The sequence below is a fragment of the Symphodus melops genome, assembly GCF_947650265.1.
Source record: "Symphodus melops genome assembly, chromosome: 11".
Lineage (NCBI taxonomy): Eukaryota > Metazoa > Chordata > Actinopteri > Labriformes > Labridae > Symphodus > Symphodus melops.
In genome coordinates this window covers 7,659,009-7,679,532 of record NC_136701.1, presented here as the reverse complement: position 1 = coordinate 7,679,532, position 20,524 = coordinate 7,659,009, and the positions used below count along the sequence as shown (strand labels likewise).

The following is a 20,524-nucleotide window of genomic DNA, read 5'->3' as shown; positions in this document are numbered from 1 at the left end:
CCCTGGTACCTTTTTTGTCATCTCTTTATTCTTCTCCTTTCCTTTCCGCTCTTCTTTCCTGTCTTTTTTTCTGTACATTCTTAAGTGTCCTCCTTTTTCTTGAATCTCCTGTATCTTAACCTGTGCTTTGCACCTCTCCTTTTTTGCTTCATATCTTCTCTTCTGTTCTTCTCATCTGTCCATCTTCTTCCTCCTTCATTTCCCTTCATATTGTGTCCTCTTGTCTGCCTAGCCAGGAAATTTCAAATGATGTTCTAAAAATTGTGGTGAAAGTTCTGGCATTTAATTGACAAATACATGTAAATATCTTCAGCTAACTTGTGTTCTTTTGAGTACATTTTAGACTACTGAGCCCACTGAGACCAGATGCATATGTGTTCGGGGCCTGCCAGTTATCTTGGGGGATGATCCCTCAGACTTCTTCAGGACCAACACAGTAAGTAACTTAATTTCAAATTGTATACAATATGGTTTGCTGGCTTTGTAGCTAGGGACAGTCCCAGTCATGCTGAAAAGATTGGGAGGGGGGGATAATTACTTAAAGTACAGTTTATATAGGATGAAGCTTAATGATTATGTTCTCTCCTGGTCCATCTCTCTCTTTCTTTGCTATGCTGTCGCTGACTAGGAATCATTCAGTCAGACTGCAGTGGGAATCCTGTGCGTAGATGAGGAACATCATCAGCTGAACCCATCCAGAGTGGGCATAATCTTGGAAGGAAATGTTGTCATGAATGAACTGTCCAACCTGCCTCAGGCCTTCTGCATCCTTTTTGGACTGATTTATGCCCTTCACCTGGACTACCCAAAGTCCATGAAGTACACTTTCCACTTTGTCCAGCAAGTGCTACTGAACCTGGGTAAAAGTGAGCTGGCACCAAAAATTCAAACACTGAAAAATCTGCTTACCTTGTAAGTTCCAGGTAGGCATTTTATGACATGTTTATGTTTGCTGTTGTGCACTCTTTGCATTGTAAGTTTTAAAGTTTCTTAACAGTTGCGTCAGAAGGGCAGGTCCCATCATTTATACTTGTTCAAGATGTCTAGTTTCTACTTGAACGGAGAGCCGTTACACATAATGCTGTATCTTAACAAAAGTCTTCACAAATCCACTGAAAAATTACAGACCGAGATGGGTTGGTAGTGATTAACCCATTTAAAAAAAAAAAAAAAAATGGTGCGACATAACTTGTTTTACCTTTTTTAAGTTTTTTATGTGAAGTAAAACCCAGTGCTGGGAAGTTTTATTCAGTACTGACTATTACTGCTCGCATGCCGAAGTGCACCTGTTAAAACAGGCATTCAATGTTCACGTTTGTAACTTACTTACTTACGTTTGTGAAAAACATTCTTCTGTTGCAAATTACATTTTTCCACTGTTTAAAAAATGGAAATAAAAAGAATGTACTTCTGTATTTAGTGTTTTGATGTTTTCTTTATTTAGTTTTCTGGGTTAATTAAACAAATATAATCATAAATGTACTTTAAGGTATTAAGTGGAGTAATTGGACAAAGCAATGTGTAGTGTAATCACTAAAAAAAATGTTATTACTGATGATTTTAAGTTAAATCAACTTGGCATTAAGTGTATTGAACTTAAAAAACTAAGTGTAATCAGTGTGCAAAGCAGTTGATACTACAGATGATTTTAAGTTAAGTCAACTTGGTATTCAGTGTATTGAATTCAAGCTTTTAAGTTAAATGCACTCAAGTCCATTGTACTTTCTTTTTTAAGGCAACCGGTTTCCTCGGATTTTTTAAGTAGACTCAACTGAAATGGGTTTACAGTGCAGTATAATAAATATTTTTCATTAGATGTGTGGTTTGTTTAAATTGTGTTTCAAATGTGTGTGTGTGTGTTTCTATTCTCTGATCTGCAGAAGATGGGATTGATGCCAGACAAGAATGCATCCTTAAGGGACTGTGTGTCTACCTTAACGAGGATCCAGAGAAGCTGGTGAAGGAATACAAGGTATGTTAATTTACATATCATAATTTACATCCTCTCCCTCCCCGTCCTCTCCCTCTTCCCCACCGTCCTCCTCCTCGACCTCTCCCTCTTCTCCCTCGACCTCCCCGTCCTCTCCCTCCCCGTCCTCTCCCTCTCCCTCCTCCTCCTCCTCCTCCTCCGACAGACAGACAGACAGACTTGTCTCGATAATACTTACTATAACAATCCGAACATGTTAGTAGCAAAACAAACACTTTCATTGGCATATTTTTTACACAAATCAAAATTACCCACACATCCCCGTTGAAACTTACTTCTGGTTTCAGGCATGAATGGTTCCTATCATTCAGTTGCACTGCCAGCCAATGCTAAATTCAGCCCTGGTTCAAAAGTCCTGATGTTATCCTTTAAAGTAGCAAAACGTCTGCCAAAAAGGGCTTTCAGTATGCTTTTCATATGCCCGGATGTCATATCTACAAAAAAATATTAAGTACAATGTATTTAAATTTGAAAATTTTGTTTCATTACTAAAAAAAATTAAGTATGTTCTACTGATCTGTAGAAAAAGTTGATTTTGTGAATAACTTTAAGTTTAATGCACTCAAATAATTAAGTTTAGCCCTAACCACAACCAGAAGGCCTCATGAAATTTACTGAAATTTTAAACCTGTGTTCTGTTGTTGCTTGTTAATTTATCTTTTTTCTGCCAAATATAAGTTTTAAAAAATCATATTGATTATTGAGTGTTTTTACATTAAAATCAGTTTCTTCTCTTCCAGTTTCGTATGTTTTAGGGCTCATCCTGCACTCAGGAGTATTTACTAGATTTGCACCCAGTAAAAATGCTTACTTAGATTTTTATATCACACTGTGACTCTGAATTCACAGCCCCTGTAATCTAGTAGGCATGTGCAAGACCGACCACAGTGAACATCCTGTTTCAAACTCGTGTTTATAGTATAATGAGCTTTTATTTTGAAAACAACCGAAATCTTGTAATGTGTAGTGGTTATATAACTGGACTTATACGTGGTTTGCTATGTTTTATTTTTCAGGTGTTTCACGAGTTCAGCAGAGTGGTAGGGAAAAATCTTAGGGAGGACTTCTTTGAAGCTCTTGACCGTGTTTCCCCAAGCCTGATAAGCCTCTTCAAGAAGAAGAGAGGCCTGACCGGCAAGCTTTTGGCCGAGCTTTTACGTCAAGCAAAGGTAGGTTGTCTTTCAACTTCTTTATTATATAAGATGCATATGTAATTCTTTACATATCTAACACTATAACACAAACAACAGAAAATAGGCATTATTCTCAGGTTTCTTTTTTCAGACGAGTAATAGTAGGAGATGGTTTTTTTCAGTTGATGGTGGTTTTTCCCCGCTAGCTGGGCTACTGGGACGAGGGAGCATTCATGCTGTCCCACACCTGGGACTCTCTCCTCCAGAGACCATTGGACAGCGGGGGGCGCGGCCAGCCTGATAGACCTGTGAGATCCGTCAGGTTGACCACTCCTAGGAAGAACAACATATAAGGATACGTCACAGCGATCAGCTGACGCCTCTGAGAAAGACTGCAGATGACGGTCGAAACATGTCAAAGTAAAAAAACATCTACTATTACTCGTCTGAAAAGTACAGTTTTATTTGTTTTTCCCAAGTACAGTTTTAAGAACATAAATGTTATTGGGTGGGGGTAGCTTTTCTTTATCTTTTCCCTGGTACCTTTTTTGTCATCTCTTTATTCTTCTCCTTTCCTTTCCGCTCTTCTTTCCTGTCTTTTTTTCTGTACATTCTTAAGTGTCCTCCTTTTTCTTGAATCTCCTGTATCTTAACCTGTGCTTTGCTCCTCTCCTTTTTTGCTTCATATCTTCTCTTCTGTTCTTCTCATCTGTCCATCTTCTTCCTCCTTCATTTCCCTTCATATTGTGTCCTCTTGTCTGCCTAGCCAGGAAATTTCAAATGATGTTCTAAAAATTGTGGTGAAAGTTCTGGCATTTAATTGACAAATACATGTAAATATCTTCAGCTAACTTGTGTTCTTTTGAGTACATTTTAGACTACTGAGCCCACTGAGACCAGATGCATATGTGTTCGGGGCCTGCCAGTTATCTTGGGGGATGATCCCTCAGACTTCTTCAGGACCAACACAGTAAGTAACTTAATTTCAAATTGTATACAATATGGTTTGCTGGCTTTGTAGCTAGGGACAGTCCCAGTCATGCTGAAAAGATTGGGAGGGGGGGATAATTACTTAAAGTACAGTTTATATAGGATGAAGCTTAATGATTATGTTCTCTCCTGGTCCATCTCTCTCTTTCTTTGCTATGCTGTCGCTGACTAGGAATCATTCAGTCAGACTGCAGTGGGAATCCTGTGCGTAGATGAGGAACATCATCAGCTGAACCCATCCAGAGTGGGCATAATCTTGGAAGGAAATGTTGTCATGAATGAACTGTCCAACCTGCCTCAGGCCTTCTGCATCCTTTTTTGGACTGATTTATGCCCTTCACCTGGACTACCCAAAGTCCGTGAAGTACACTTTCCACTTTGTCCAGCAAGTGCTACTGAACCTGGGTAAAAGTGAGCTGGCACCAAAAATTCAAACACTGAAAAATCTGCTTACCTTGTAAGTTCCAGGTAGGCATTTTATGACATGTTTATGTTTGCTGTTGTGCACTCTTTGCATTGTAAGTTTTAAAGTTTCTTAACAGTTGCGTCAGAAGGGCAGGTCCCATCATTTATACTGTCGTGGAAAATTCTCCTTTTACGAGGTGGAGAGTTGCTAATTCTCAAAAGAAGAACTTCACGGTGGCGCTTGAATCAGATCTCTTTTAATACGTGCAGCACGGAGGAGAGGCCAGAGCATCTTCTCTCGAACCTTTACATTACAAGTCCTTTTATACAATACAGAGAGATATGGGGAGGTGACCTTACACTTAACAAATGGTGATCTTACATTACAATGGTTGTTTAAAGTTTAGTGTATTCTGTCTGTCTGGAGACAGTGACTCTGTGATAATCAAATAACATTTACATTCGTATGGTACTGTCTGCGAAAGAGGAGGCCCTCCTGTGGCTCTCTGACACCTCTGTTCAGAGATGTCTCCTGAGAGTCTAGGTAATTTCCCACAATACTTGTTCAAGATGTCTAGTTTCTACTTGAACGGAGAGCCGTTACACATAATGCTGTATCTTAACAAAAGTCTTCACAAATCCACTGAAAAATTACAGACCGAGATGGGTTGGTAGTGATTAACCCATTTAAAAAAAAAAAATGGTGCGACATAACTTGTTTTACCTTTTTTAAGTTTTTTATGTGAAGTAAAACCCAGTGCTGGGAAGTTTTATTCAGTACTGACTATTACTGCTCGCATGCCGAAGTGCACCTGTTAAAACAGGCATTCAATGTTCACGTTTGTAACTTACTTACTTACGTTTGTGAAAAACATTCTTCTGTTGCAAATTACATTTTTCCACTGTTTAAAAAATGGAAATAAAAAGAATGTACTTCTGTATTTAGTGTTTTGATGTTTTCTTTATTTAGTTTTCTGGGTTAATTAAACAAATATAATCATAAATGTACTTTAAGGTATTAAGTGGAGTAATTGGACAAAGCAATGTGTAGTGTAATCACTAAAAAAAATGTTATTACTGATGATTTTAAGTTAAATCAACTTGGCATTAAGTGTATTGAACTTAAAAAACTAAGTGTAATCAGTGTGCAAAGCAGTTGATACTACAGATGATTTTAAGTTAAGTCAACTTGGTATTCAGTGTATTGAATTCAAGCTTTTAAGTTAAATGTACTCAAGCTTCAAGTCCATTGTACTTTCTTTTTTAAGGCAACCGGTTTCCTCGGATTTTTTAAGTAGACTCAACTGAAATGGGTTTACAGTGCAGTATAATAAATATTTTTCATTAGATGTGTGGTTTGTTTAAATTGTGTTTCAAATGTGTGTGTGTGTGTTTCTATTCTCTGATCTGCAGAAGATGGGATTGATGCCAGACAAGAATGCATCCTTAAGGGACTGTGTGTCTACCTTAACGAGGATCCAGAGAAGCTGGTGAAGGAATACAAGGTATGTTAATTTACATATCATAATTTACATCCTCTCCCTCCCCGTCCTCTCCCTCTTCCCCACCGTCCTCCTCCTCGACCTCTCCCTCTTCTCCCTCGACCTCCCCGTCCTCTCCCTCTCCCTCCTCCTCCTCCTCCTCCTCCTCCGACAGACAGACAGACAGACAGACAGACAGACAGACTTGTCTCGATAATACTTACTATAACAATCCGAACATGTTAGTAGCAAAACAAACACTTTCATTGGCATATTTTTTACACAAATCAAAATTACCCACACATCCCCGTTCAAACTTACTTCTGGTTTCAGGCATGAATGGTTCCTATCATTCAGTTGCACTGCCAGCCAATGCTAAATTCAGCCCTGGTTCAAAAGTCCTGATGTTATCCTTTAAAGTAGCAAAACGTCTGCCAAAAAGGGCTTTCAGTATGCTTTTCATATGCCCGGATGTCATATCTACAAAAAAATATTAAGTACAATGTATTTAAATTTGAAAATTTTGTTTCATTACTAAAAAAAATTAAGTATGTTCTACTGATCTGTAGAAAAAGTTGATTTTGTGAATAACTTTAAGTTTAATGCACTCAAATAATTAAGTTTAGCCCTAACCACAACCAGAAGGCCTCATGAAATTTACTGAAATTTTAAACCTGTGTTCTGTTGTTGCTTGTTAATTTATCTTTTTTCTGCCAAATATAAGTTTTAAAAAATCATATTGATTATTGAGTGTTTTTACATTAAAATCAGTTTCTTCTCTTCCAGTTTCGTATGTTTTAGGGCTCATCCTGCACTCAGGAGTATTTACTAGATTTGCACCCAGTAAAAATGCTTACTTAGATTTTTATATCACACTGTGACTCTGAATTCACAGCCCCTGTAATCTAGTAGGCATGTGCAAGACCGACCACAGTGAACATCCTGTTTCAAACTCGTGTTTATAGTATAATGAGCTTTTATTTTGAAAACAACCGAAATCTTGTAATGTGTAGTGGTTATATAACTGGACTTATACGTGGTTTGCTATGTTTTATTTTTCAGGTGTTTCACGAGTTCAGCAGAGTGGTAGGGAAAAATCTTAGAGAGGACTTCTTTGAAGCTCTTGACCGTGTTTCCCCAAGCCTGATGAGCCTCTTCAAGAAGAAGAGAGGCCTGACCGGCAAGCTTTTGGCCGAGCTTTTACGTCAAGCAAAGGTAGGTTGTCTTTCAACTTCTTTATTATATAAGATGCATATGTAATTCTTTACATATCTAACACTATAACATAAACAACAGAAAATAGGCATTATTCTCAGGTTTCTTTTTTCAGACGAGTAATAGTAGGAGATGGTTTTTTTCAGTTGATGGTGGTTTTTCCCCGCTAGCTGGGCTACTGGGACGAGGGAGCATTCATGCTGTCCCACACCTGGGACTCTCTCCTCCAGAGACCATTGGACAGCGGGGGGCGCGGCCAGCCTGATAGACCTGTGAGATCCGTCAGGTTGACCACTCCTAGGAAGAACAACATATAAGGATACGTCACAGCGATCAGCTGACGCCTCTGAGAAAGACTGCAGATGACGGTCGAAACATGTCAAAGTAAAAAAACATCTACTATTACTCGTCTGAAAAGTACAGTTTTATTTGTTTTTCCCAAGTACAGTTTTAAGAACATAAATGTTATTGGGTGGGGGTAGCTTTTCTTTATCTTTTCCCTGGTACCTTTTTTGTCATCTCTTTATTCTTCTCCTTTCCTTTCCGCTCTTCTTTCCTGTCTTTTTTTCTGTACATTCTTAAGTGTCCTCCTTTTTCTTGAATCTCCTGTATCTTAACCTGTGCTTTGCTCCTCTCCTTTTTTGCTTCATATCTTCTCTTCTGTTCTTCTCATCTGTCCATCTTCTTCCTCCTTCATTTCCCTTCATATTGTGTCCTCTTGTCTGCCTAGCCAGGAAATTTCAAATGATGTTCTAAAAATTGTGGTGAAAGTTCTGGCATTTAATTGACAAATACATGTAAATATCTTCAGCTAACTTGTGTTCTTTTGAGTACATTTTAGACTACTGAGCCCACTGAGACCAGATGCATATGTGTTCGGGGCCTGCCAGTTATCTTGGGGGATGATCCCTCAGACTTCTTCAGGACCAACACAGTAAGTAACTTAATTTCAAATTGTATACAATATGGTTTGCTGGCTTTGTAGCTAGGGACAGTCCCAGTCATGCTGAAAAGATTGGGAGGGGGGGATAATTACTTAAAGTACAGTTTATATAGGATGAAGCTTAATGATTATGTTCTCTCCTGGTCCATCTCTCTCTTTCTTTGCTATGCTGTCGCTGACTAGGAATCATTCAGTCAGACTGCAGTGGGAATCCTGTGCGTAGATGAGGAACATCATCAGCTGAACCCATCCAGAGTGGGCATAATCTTGGAAGGAAATGTTGTCATGAATGAACTGTCCAACCTGCCTCAGGCCTTCTGCATCCTTTTTGGACTGATTTATGCCCTTCACCTGGACTACCCAAAGTCCGTGAAGTACACTTTCCACTTTGTCCAGCAAGTGCTACTGAACCTGGGTAAAAGTGAGCTGGCACCAAAAATTCAAACACTGAAAAATCTGCTTACCTTGTAAGTTCCAGGTAGGCATTTTATGACATGTTTATGTTTGCTGTTGTGCACTCTTTGCATTGTAAGTTTTAAAGTTTCTTAACAGTTGCGTCAGAAGGGCAGGTCCCATCATTTATACTTGTTCAAGATGTCTAGTTTCTACTTGAACGGAGAGCCGTTACACATAATGCTGTATCTTAACAAAGTCTTCACAAATCCACTGAAAAATTACAGACCGAGATGGGTTGGTAGTGATTAACCCATTTAAAAAAAAAAAAAAAAATGGTGCGACATAACTTGTTTTACCTTTTTTAAGTTTTTTATGTGAAGTAAAACCCAGTGCTGGGAAGTTTTATTCAGTACTGACTATTACTGCTCGCATGCCGAAGTGCACCTGTTAAAACAGGCATTCAATGTTCACGTTTGTAACTTACTTACTTACGTTTGTGAAAAACATTCTTCTGTTGCAAATTACATTTTTCCACTGTTTAAAAAATGGAAATAAAAAGAATGTACTTCTGTATTTAGTGTTTTGATGTTTTCTTTATTTAGTTTTCTGGGTTAATTAAACAAATATAATCATAAATGTACTTTAAGGTATTAAGTGGAGTAATTGGACAAAGCAATGTGTAGTGTAATCACTAAAAAAAATGTTATTACTGATGATTTTAAGTTAAATCAACTTGGCATTAAGTGTATTGAACTTAAAAAACTAAGTGTAATCAGTGTGCAAAGCAGTTGATACTACAGATGATTTTAAGTTAAGTCAACTTGGTATTCAGTGTATTGAATTCAAGCTTTTAAGTTAAATGCACTCAAGCTTCAAGTCCATTGTACTTTCTTTTTTAAGGCAACCGGTTTCCTTGGATTTTTTAAGTAGACTCAACTGAAATGGGTTTACAGTGCAGTATAATAAATATTTTTCATTAGATGTGTGGTTTGTTTAAATTGTGTTTCAAATGTGTGTGTGTGTGTTTCTATTCTCTGATCTGCAGAAGATGGGATTGATGCCAGACAAGAATGCATCCTTAAGGGACTGTGTGTCTACCTTAACGAGGATCCAGAGAAGCTGGTGAAGGAATACAAGGTATGTTAATTTACATATCATAATTTACATCCTCTCCCTCCCCGTCCTCTCCCTCTTCCCCACCGTCCTCCTCCTCGACCTCTCCCTCTTCTCCCTCGACCTCCCCGTCCTCTCCCTCCCCGTCCTCTCCCTCTCCCTCCTCCTCCTCCTCCTCCTCCTCCGACAGACAGACAGACAGACTTGTCTCGATAATACTTACTATAACAATCCGAACATGTTAGTAGCAAAACAAACACTTTCATTGGCATATTTTTTACACAAATCAAAATTACCCACACATCCCCGTTGAAACTTACTTCTGGTTTCAGGCATGAATGGTTCCTATCATTCAGTTGCACTGCCAGCCAATGCTAAATTCAGCCCTGGTTCAAAAGTCCTGATGTTATCCTTTAAAGTAGCAAAACGTCTGCCAAAAAGGGCTTTCAGTATGCTTTTCATATGCCCGGATGTCATATCTACAAAAAAATATTAAGTACAATGTATTTAAATTTGAAAATTTTGTTTCATTACTAAAAAAAATTAAGTATGTTCTACTGATCTGTAGAAAAAGTTGATTTTGTGAATAACTTTAAGTTTAATGCACTCAAATAATTAAGTTTAGCCCTAACCACAACCAGAAGGCCTCATGAAATTTACTGAAATTTTAAACCTGTGTTCTGTTGTTGCTTGTTAATTTATCTTTTTTCTGCCAAATATAAGTTTTAAAAAATCATATTGATTATTGAGTGTTTTTACATTAAAATCAGTTTCTTCTCTTCCAGTTTCGTATGTTTTAGGGCTCATCCTGCACTCAGGAGTATTTACTAGATTTGCACCCAGTAAAAATGCTTACTTAGATTTTTATATCACACTGTGACTCTGAATTCACAGCCCCTGTAATCTAGTAGGCATGTGCAAGACCGACCACAGTGAACATCCTGTTTCAAACTCGTGTTTATAGTATAATGAGCTTTTATTTTGAAAACAACCGAAATCTTGTAATGTGTAGTGGTTATATAACTGGACTTATACGTGGTTTGCTATGTTTTATTTTTCAGGTGTTTCACGAGTTCAGCAGAGTGGTAGGGAAAAATCTTAGAGAGGACTTCTTTGAAGCTCTTGACCGTGTTTCCCCAAGCCTGATGAGCCTCTTCAAGAAGAAGAGAGGCCTGACCGGCAAGCTTTTGGCCGAGCTTTTACGTCAAGCAAAGGTAGGTTGTCTTTCAACTTCTTTATTATATAAGATGCATATGTAATTCTTTACATATCTAACACTATAACACAAACAACAGAAAATAGGCATTATTCTCAGGTTTCTTTTTTCAGACGAGTAATAGTAGGAGATGGTTTTTTTCAGTTGATGGTGGTTTTTCCCCGCTAGCTGGGCTACTGGGACGAGGGAGCATTCATGCTGTCCCACACCTGGGACTCTCTCCTCCAGAGACCATTGGACAGCGGGGGGCGCGGCCAGCCTGATAGACCTGTGAGATCCGTCAGGTTGACCACTCCTAGGAAGAACAACATATAAGGATACGTCACAGCGATCAGCTGACGCCTCTGAGAAAGACTGCAGATGACGGTCGAAACATGTCAAAGTAAAAAAACATCTACTATTACTCGTCTGAAAAGTACAGTTTTATTTGTTTTTCCCAAGTACAGTTTTAAGAACATAAATGTTATTGGGTGGGGGTAGCTTTTCTTTATCTTTTCCCTGGTACCTTTTTTGTCATCTCTTTATTCTTCTCCTTTCCTTTCCGCTCTTCTTTCCTGTCTTTTTTTCTGTACATTCTTAAGTGTCCTCCTTTTTCTTGAATCTCCTGTATCTTAACCTGTGCTTTGCTCCTCTCCTTTTTTGCTTCATATCTTCTCTTCTGTTCTTCTCATCTGTCCATCTTCTTCCTCCTTCATTTCCCTTCATATTGTGTCCTCTTGTCTGCCTAGCCAGGAAATTTCAAATGATGTTCTAAAAATTGTGGTGAAAGTTCTGGCATTTAATTGACAAATACATGTAAATATCTTCAGCTAACTTGTGTTCTTTTGAGTACATTTTAGACTACTGAGCCCACTGAGACCAGATGCATATGTGTTCGGGGCCTGCCAGTTATCTTGGGGGATGATCCCTCAGACTTCTTCAGGACCAACACAGTAAGTAACTTAATTTCAAATTGTATACAATATGGTTTGCTGGCTTTGTAGCTAGGGACAGTCCCAGTCATGCTGAAAAGATTGGGAGGGGGGGATAATTACTTAAAGTACAGTTTATATAGGATGAAGCTTAATGATTATGTTCTCTCCTGGTCCATCTCTCTCTTTCTTTGCTATGCTGTCGCTGACTAGGAATCATTCAGTCAGACTGCAGTGGGAATCCTGTGCGTAGATGAGGAACATCATCAGCTGAACCCATCCAGAGTGGGCATAATCTTGGAAGGAAATGTTGTCATGAATGAACTGTCCAACCTGCCTCAGGCCTTCTGCATCCTTTTTGGACTGATTTATGCCCTTCACCTGGACTACCCAAAGTCCGTGAAGTACACTTTCCACTTTGTCCAGCAAGTGCTACTGAACCTGGGTAAAAGTGAGCTGGCACCAAAAATTCAAACACTGAAAAATCTGCTTACCTTGTAAGTTCCAGGTAGGCATTTTATGACATGTTTATGTTTGCTGTTGTGCACTCTTTGCATTGTAAGTTTTAAAGTTTCTTAACAGTTGCGTCAGAAGGGCAGGTCCCATCATTTATACTTGTTCAAGATGTCTAGTTTCTACTTGAACGGAGAGCCGTTACACATAATGCTGTATCTTAACAAAAGTCTTCACAAATCCACTGAAAAATTACAGACCGAGATGGGTTGGTAGTGATTAACCCATTTAAAAAAAAATAAAAATGGTGCGACATAACTTGTTTTACCTTTTTTAAGTTTTTTATGTGAAGTAAAACCCAGTGCTGGGAAGTTTTATTCAGTACTGACTATTACTGCTCGCATGCCGAAGTGCACCTGTTAAAACAGGCATTCAATGTTCACGTTTGTAACTTACTTACTTACGTTTGTGAAAAACATTCTTCTGTTGCAAATTACATTTTTCCACTGTTTAAAAAATGGAAATAAAAAGAATGTACTTCTGTATTTAACGTTTTGATATTTTCTTTATTTAGTTTTCTGGGTTAATTAAACAAATATAATCATAAATGTACTTTAAGGTATTAAGTGGAGTAATTGGACAAAGCAATGTGTAGTGTAATCACTAAAAAAATGTTTTATTACTGATGATTTTAAGTTAAATGAACTTGGCATTAAGTGTATTGAACTTAAAAAACTAAGTGTAATCAGTGTGCAAAGCAGTTGATACTACACTGCAAAAAGTCAGCTTTCAAAAACAAGAGAAAAAATACAAAAATTAGGGGAATATTACTTAAAATAAGCAAAATTATCTGCCAACAGAACAAGAAAATTAGGCTCGTCAAGATTCTAAAAAACAAGTAAATATATCTAACCCGAATGAACCCAGAAATACCTTAAAATTAGTGATTTTTTACTAATAACAAGTGCATTTTTCTTGATACAAATAAAATATATGAGACTTATTTTCTCAATATGTTGACAAATATTCTTAAATTAAGTAAATGCTAGTTCCACCATCTTGACATAATGCTATACACGAGGCATTACATTTCTTGAAACCAGCAAAGTTATACTAAAAACTATTGTACTTTTCTTGATTGAAAGACAATATTTAAGAATATTTTTCTCAATATGTAGGATCATTTTCTTGAATTGAGCCAAAAGCTGTGGAATTCATAAATAATATTAGTTCTTAATCATCAGTGATCTTGACAGTACTACAACAGGAAATGTCACTTACTTAAATGAAGACATGAATATAATTTCTTTTCACCTCTTTATTTAAGGTGCACTTGAACAGAACAAATCATCATAATTACTCACAATGTGTTCCTTTGAACAGTTTCAGCCAATAAAACAATTAATAACAGCAAAGATATGGCTGTTCATGGCTATGCAAACAGTACTGTAAAATGTATAACAATAAACATTTGACAGAGGAAAGTGCCGTACTAAACAAACCAGATGATCCAACATCTACTGGAAGTGGAGATCAATGTACAAGCCTACTCAGTGATGAACTTCCTCCACTCAGCCATACCTTTTTTGTATGAAGACGTCATGTCTCTGTCATGAATGGCATCCATGAGGACTTCAGTCTGGAGTACAGAGAGGAGTGTGGCTAGGCACTTTGGGTATGTGAGGTGAAAGGTGTAATAGCATGCCATGATGTACATCACACTGTCAGAGATGTCCTCCTTTGGGAAGATCAGCACAGGCATGGTTCCAATGGCCAGAATGCAGTTGGTCTCGCAGACAATCACCACAGGGCTGGAGAGAGGTCTAGTCTGAAGAAAGGTGTTGGCGTCTTCTGCAGACTGAAACACAAATAGAAATATAATCCCAATAACAAATCACTGTTTAGACACTAGAGCCAAGTAGTAAAACATATGAAAAACTGTATACTGTAAAGTACATGAAAAACTGCCATACATGTATGAATTTCTTACCTTGAGGATGTGAAGCATAGCCTCACTTGCATGCCCTAACTTCTTGGGTGGAGCAACAGGTGATGGGAAGATGTCTGGCAAAGCTTTCATTGTGGCAATGGTCTGCTTAACTGTGAAAAACAAAACAGTGTAATTGTATTTACTGAAATCACTTGTTCAAAAAACAACAACATGGAAACAAAGAAAGAGCAACGTGTCAAGAAACATTAGTGAGTGTGGTTGGGAGAGACAGCAAGGAGCAGTGAGCTGTATGTGATAAAATTAATAAAGCACATGGTGGGAGTGGTGAGGATGGCTGACAAGTTATGTAAATAGTGAACACTTGGTGGATGTCTGACACCGAGTAGCACAAACAGCACTACTGTGGCAAGCCTATGGATTCTCTATCAAGTGTGTGATTACCTTTATCTGCCAGTGGAGGTCTCATGACTTTTTTGAAAACTCCATAAAACTGGATCTTCTCACAAAAGGTCCCCCAGCGGTTCTTCAGTTCGGGTATGAATTGAGAGTTTCCTTGATCGAGGATCCGCTGCAGTTCATCCATTATCTACCACAGGAGGACAGATAGATAGAAAAATATCTTTTAAAATCTACATTCCAGTCAAAATCTAGCAAGTAAACTGTTTCTAGACCTATATGGAAGTGGAAATTATGGACTAACCTGCTTTATGAATTATGAAACAATTTGTGCAAAACAGAACTGGCAAATATCCACTTCCTTCATATTAAAAATGAAAAAATGGATAACATTTTATAATGTGCAAACTAATGACTTACTAGTTCACATTAAATATAAAATCAGTGAAAATGATTTGATTTGCTTACATGATCCACTTCTCTGAAGCAGGGATATGCTTGAAGTATCTTGGTAGGCCTGTCCTGCTCCTTCATAACATCAGAGTTAATGTAAGCCCGTCTTGCTTGGTATTCGAGGTCCAACAGTTGGGCAACATCCTTCTTGTTGGGTCTGGGCCTGAATTTGTATAGCTCCTGCAGAACTTTGTAGTGTCTTGCCTGGTTCTGTGGGCTGTCCGTAGTTTCAGGCCCTATTGTTGAAATGAAATTACAAATGAAATCAAGATTTGTGTTTCTACCATTACAGTTTGAAGAAACATACAAATATTCAAAGTTACTTACTTTCAGATGAATAAAGTGTCAAGTCAACAGGAGTGTTCTCCCTCCTTCTCCTCTTTCCAGCTGAACCACCAGAACCAGAACCTGAGGCTGTTACCATGACAAAAATAAATTTGATAATTAATATTCATTTAAAATAAAGGTGAAGTAGCATGTTAGTGAGTTACAGACATTAGCCCATTTTAATCTTGTCAGTAAATGTTTACTGATTTATTAATAAATGTCTGAAGTAGCACACTTATTATAAATCTTATAGTTTTAAAGTGAGGTTCTAAGAGATATGAAATGTAATAAATTAAAATAAATAAATAAAGGAATTCTCTCTTGTCAATACTGATAGTAGTTGTAATACAAAAACACAGTCTCAATATGTGCTCTTAGCATCCAACTGTTCAGCCTCTGGGGAACTGCCTCCAGACTGTGGTGATCTTTCCAAGATCAAAGTTGAAGCAATGGACCCACCTTCATCAGTGGATGACTCCAGGCTGCTGCTCTTGTTGCTGATGGCCCGTCGCCTCTTTCTCGAAGGAGTAGCTCCCCGTTTCCTTTTGGTGGGCGTCACATTCTGGACCCTTTTTAAAAGCTGCTTCTTCACAGATTCCTGACAAAAATACAGAGAGTAAGAATCACATTAATCAAAATTAAATCAAGCTATAAAAGCAGTGATCCTGAATAAAGCATATCCACCTACCCACTCAGCTCCACTGGCTGCAGATCTGTCCCGCAGCATTGGGTAGTACTCAATTAGACGCTTAGCCATTGCAGATAACTCACGGCTGCATGGACATTGGAAGTCATCCCCTGCGGCTCTCTTGATGGCAATCATGCTTGTTACTGTATTCCTTATTAAGCGACAGCGAAGCTCTTTGGAGAGTGTATAGTCACCTTCTTCTCCAGCACGCTGTTTTTCAAAGAAGGTGGTTCTTGACTGCTCCAGCTCCGTGTCTGTGTATACAACAAACTGAGGACTTACAAGCTGTACAGTTCTGCTGACACTGTCTCCTGGGGCTGAGAAGGATGAAGGGGTTGATCGGGTTGGGGTAGTGGGAGTAGAGGTGGCATCACAAGCTCCAGAGGTGCCTGGGCGCGGCTGGTCTAATTGTTCATACTGAAAAATATAAGCATTTATCTCACATAAACTTTAAGTGAATAATAGTGCACTAGAAACAACAACACAAAAAAGTAAATGTTTCACTGATGTTATAACACAGCATAGTTGAATATTCACACAATGTACAAATCTATTATCACCTCATTTTCACCATGTATGGTCCTCCAAATGGCCCTCCTCCTGAAAAAGTGCTCAGGCCCTGGAAAGAGGTCCCGCAAGTCCTCCTTGGAGATACTGGAAAGCATTTCTGTGCTAACATTAGCAGCTGAAAAACACATACAATTACACTGTAAATATACGTTTTTTTGGTATAACCTGGTTGGCATGTCACAATCTGTATTTGAAAGGGTGAGAATGTGCTGATGGCGGCAGCAGAGAAACTTCTGAAGCAGGAATATGAATGACATTTAATTTAAGTCGGCATGCAATTTCCAATAAAATCGCAAATGATTTTAGCACATCAACTAGTGCTTCTCATAAGTTACAGTGAGTATGGCCACCCACAATCTCCATCTTATGCTGAACTCAAGCCGGTTTCACGCCAAAACTTGCGCTGAGTTACCACATACACAATGAATGGGTTTGCCGCTACTGGCGGCCTGCGCCTTTGGCATGAAACTGGCTTCTCTCTTTTGAGTGCACACATACCCAGCACTAACCGGTATGCTAGTTCCACACCCTCCCGCCATCGCCACATAGATACCGCAAAAACCATGCTAACATTAGCTAACAAAACAGGCCAAAGTTAAATTAAGCCAACTACCCACAATTTGTTTCTTCCATCAATTTCAGCCAATAAAACGATATAAAGAACATCAAAGAAACAACCGTTCATTCGACTATAAAAGTTTTTTTTACATTAACAAGGTCAGCAAGCTAACTGCTTTACAGTTAGCATTAGCACTTGTTAGCTAACCTTACAATTAGCTTAACTTGCAAAGACAGTCAAAAGCAAATGTACGTTACCTTTCAATACTGCATACCTTTCATATCCATCCCCGAAACAACACTTCCATCTTCTTCCATTTCCAGTCCGTTTCCAACAGTCCAACAGTCCAAATTTCCAACAGTCCAAGTTCATATAGCAGTTAGCCCTCTACAACTGACCGCCTTTGACCCGCAGCCCGCCACTGACCCCTTTGGGCGCATTTGGAATGTACCATGTGATAAAATGGGGGTGACGTGTTATAGATATTGTACGAAGGGAGAATTGTATTAACTGATGGAGTCATAATTTGAAATTCATGCATAATATTTAAAGATTTAGCAACCAGCCCCTCCAATAAATTACGTTATATATAATAATAAAAAGGAGCTTAATTCAGAGAACTCCCCTATGCTGACAGACAATGTGAACAGCCAACTTTTCAGTCAGGTAGTTTCCCCCCCATTTTCTTTCAGATATTACAGGAAAACTTCTACGTGTTTACGCTTTGGATATAATTTTCGAAAATTTCAAAATGGTTTGCCGCTGCGTTATCTGCCTCATTTTCATCACTTTTTTATTGAAACTTTTACTGAGCCACATCAATCGAATGCACAGCCGCAGTCCTGACTTCAGGTTGCTCTGTGGTATTGACGCTTGTACAGAGGAATATCGAGTGTACAACTCATTCTATCATCATGTAAAGAGAAGACACTCCCTGCATCTTATTGAAAGGACCAGACCAGGAGGTGAACAGCCACAGGAGAGCCAAGGACCGCCGCAGCAACAAGTGAGTAACTTTGCTAGAATTAGCCCTGTTTTTTTCATACATGACGTCCTTTTAGCTGTAGGACCCTCTGACTGACAGATGACTCGTTGCTTGAGCCAGCATATGAAATGAAACTATTGTTGACAAAGTGATAATTTACGATCGGAAGTTTTGTCTGTTTTATTTTGACATTTACCGGATGTTTTGTACGACTTGGACGAAGATTGACGATTGATGGCGGCGTAAAAAGTAGACTGCACAGGAAGTGAAACGCACAGACCATGGTGTACATTTCAAAATAAAATATAACGGAAAAAAACAACCTAAAATCATTAATCATGTGTTTGTCAACATTACCGTAAGTTCACATGCTGTCCTTCAGTCGGGTCCTAAAGCTAACAGGACGTTATATATGATGACATATTGATTATAGATCAGTTGGACTTGTATGCAAATTCACTGCTTGGTTCGTATAAAAAATATTCAATCTATAATGAAAATAAAATATGTCTGCGAAAATAAGTAAAATATGAAGTTTTTTTTTTTTTTGTGTGTGACCCAGCACATCATCCAACCTGATCAACCTCCTCAGGATTCCAGCATCTCCAGTCACCAGCTTTGTACAGCTGACACAGATGAAGGGCAAATTGACATTAACCAGGACAGAGCTGCCACAGTACAAACAGTAAGTTACTCTACTGGTGACAATCTACTGAAATGGATGTATTGGTACAGTACAGTAATGTGTGACTTGACACCTAATTTATGAATGATAAGACAAAATGTTATATTTAAGGTAATATGTACTAGATGTAGTGAGCAAAGATGATTTAACATTCAAGTGACTATCTATAAGGACTATTTCTTCTGTGATTAACATTGTACTTTACGTGTTACTTTGAATGTCAGATTACGTTACATCAGGATACTGATTAAAATTTCCACTGTTTTAGGGTCTGACAACACAGGCCACTGTCTCTCACAGGTAAGATTTCTTTGTTGTATTTCTTTCAAAACAGACCACAGTTTTTTCATGTACAGTTACACAGTGTGTTGAACCAGTTATGTTTGATGGTCAATCTTCCTGCCTTGTTATCCAATTCACTACAGTCACACAAATATCATGAAGTTGTGTTGTGTTTTTTTGTAATTTTCAGAAAGGCATGAATGACATTGTTGCTGGTGTGCAGCAGTATCAGTCATCACTGGTGACAAACCTCAGGAGCCAGATCGAGCAGGTTCTAAAGAAGCATTTGGAATACACATCAGGAATACCAACCTTTTCAAACAATACACTTTGATCAAAATGTGATGGCGTATGAAGTTGAGGTTCCACATCTTGCACAGGCCACTGAGTTGGTGGATGCAGAGAAGCTGGTGGATTTTACCTCTTATTACACAATCAGCAGCAAGAGCCAAACCTTTGTGCAAGTAAAATACCATCTTGGGGATGTAATAGAATTATACAACAGTGAAAAATAACTCACAGTGCTCCCCAGATATCACATGGCATTCTGTTAAAGCAGCTACTTAAAGCAACTTGTCAATAATAAAGATGCAAAAGATATGATTCTCATCAAGACAGTCGAAAACGAGGGGTTCAGCGTGCACTTTATCAGAATCAAATTGTGTGTTTTCTTTTTTCTTTTTGGGCTATGTTTTACATGAGGACATTGTTTGGTTGTGCTGTTTAGACACTTGCAAATTAGTCTAAAAAATCAAATCTAAAAAATAATTTTGATAAAATCGAGATTGTGATTGTATTATTAAAAAAATTGTGACATGATATTTTTGCCATTTTTCCCACCCCTAGATGAGAACTATTGAATTAGTTTGAAATGTTACATGTTAAATGTTTAAATATGAATTGTCAGTTTAAAGTAGGCTACTGTGCCAACTGTACATTATAAATACATATTTTCTATTGTTTAATTGAAAATAAAACAGTGGATTCCATTTGGCTGCCGTGTTTTATATGAAGAGATAAAAATGTGTAAAAGTCATAATTTCTTATTTCATGCTTGAAATAAGATTTTTTTACTTTGAAAAAGCATTGTTATACTTGTGAGTGTTGTTGAAATGGCTTTATAACTGTTGATATTCTAATTTCAAGCATATATTACTCAGAATAGGAAGTAAAATCTAAGTAACAAGCTTTAAAATCTTATTGAGATAATTAAGGAGAAAAATGCTTAAAACAAGTGAAATACTCTAACATAAAAATTACTTCGTAAGAAGAATTATCTTATCAGACAAAAAATAAGAAAATATTACCTAAATCTAAGATATTTAAGCTTACTTAGATTTCGCTTTTTGCAGTGTACAGATGATTTTAAGTTAAGTCAACTT

The 20,524-nt window shown here is 38.0% G+C and overlaps 1 protein-coding gene and 1 long non-coding RNA gene across 2 annotated transcripts; both read right to left on the bottom strand.

Annotated features, from left to right (window-relative positions):
- Nucleotides 1-13,792: 13,792 nt before the first annotated feature.
- Nucleotides 13,793-15,470, bottom strand: LOC306831182 (uncharacterized protein; the record flags this gene model as incomplete). Its single annotated transcript, XM_079355129.1, has 5 exons — nucleotides 13,793-14,104; nucleotides 14,237-14,346; nucleotides 14,639-14,783; nucleotides 15,062-15,282; nucleotides 15,374-15,470. 5 exons carry the CDS (start codon nucleotides 15,468-15,470, stop codon nucleotides 13,793-13,795), a joined length of 885 nt encoding a protein of 294 aa, XP_079211255.1.
- A 370-nt stretch (nucleotides 15,471-15,840) lies between these two features.
- On the bottom strand, nucleotides 15,841-16,731 carry LOC306831801. Its single transcript, XR_013780127.1, has 3 exons — nucleotides 16,622-16,731; nucleotides 16,062-16,478; nucleotides 15,841-15,971 (listed from the first exon to the last, which is right to left on the bottom strand). It is a non-coding gene; the product is annotated as an uncharacterized lncRNA (long non-coding RNA).
- Between the last annotated feature and the right edge of the window lie 3,793 nt (nucleotides 16,732-20,524).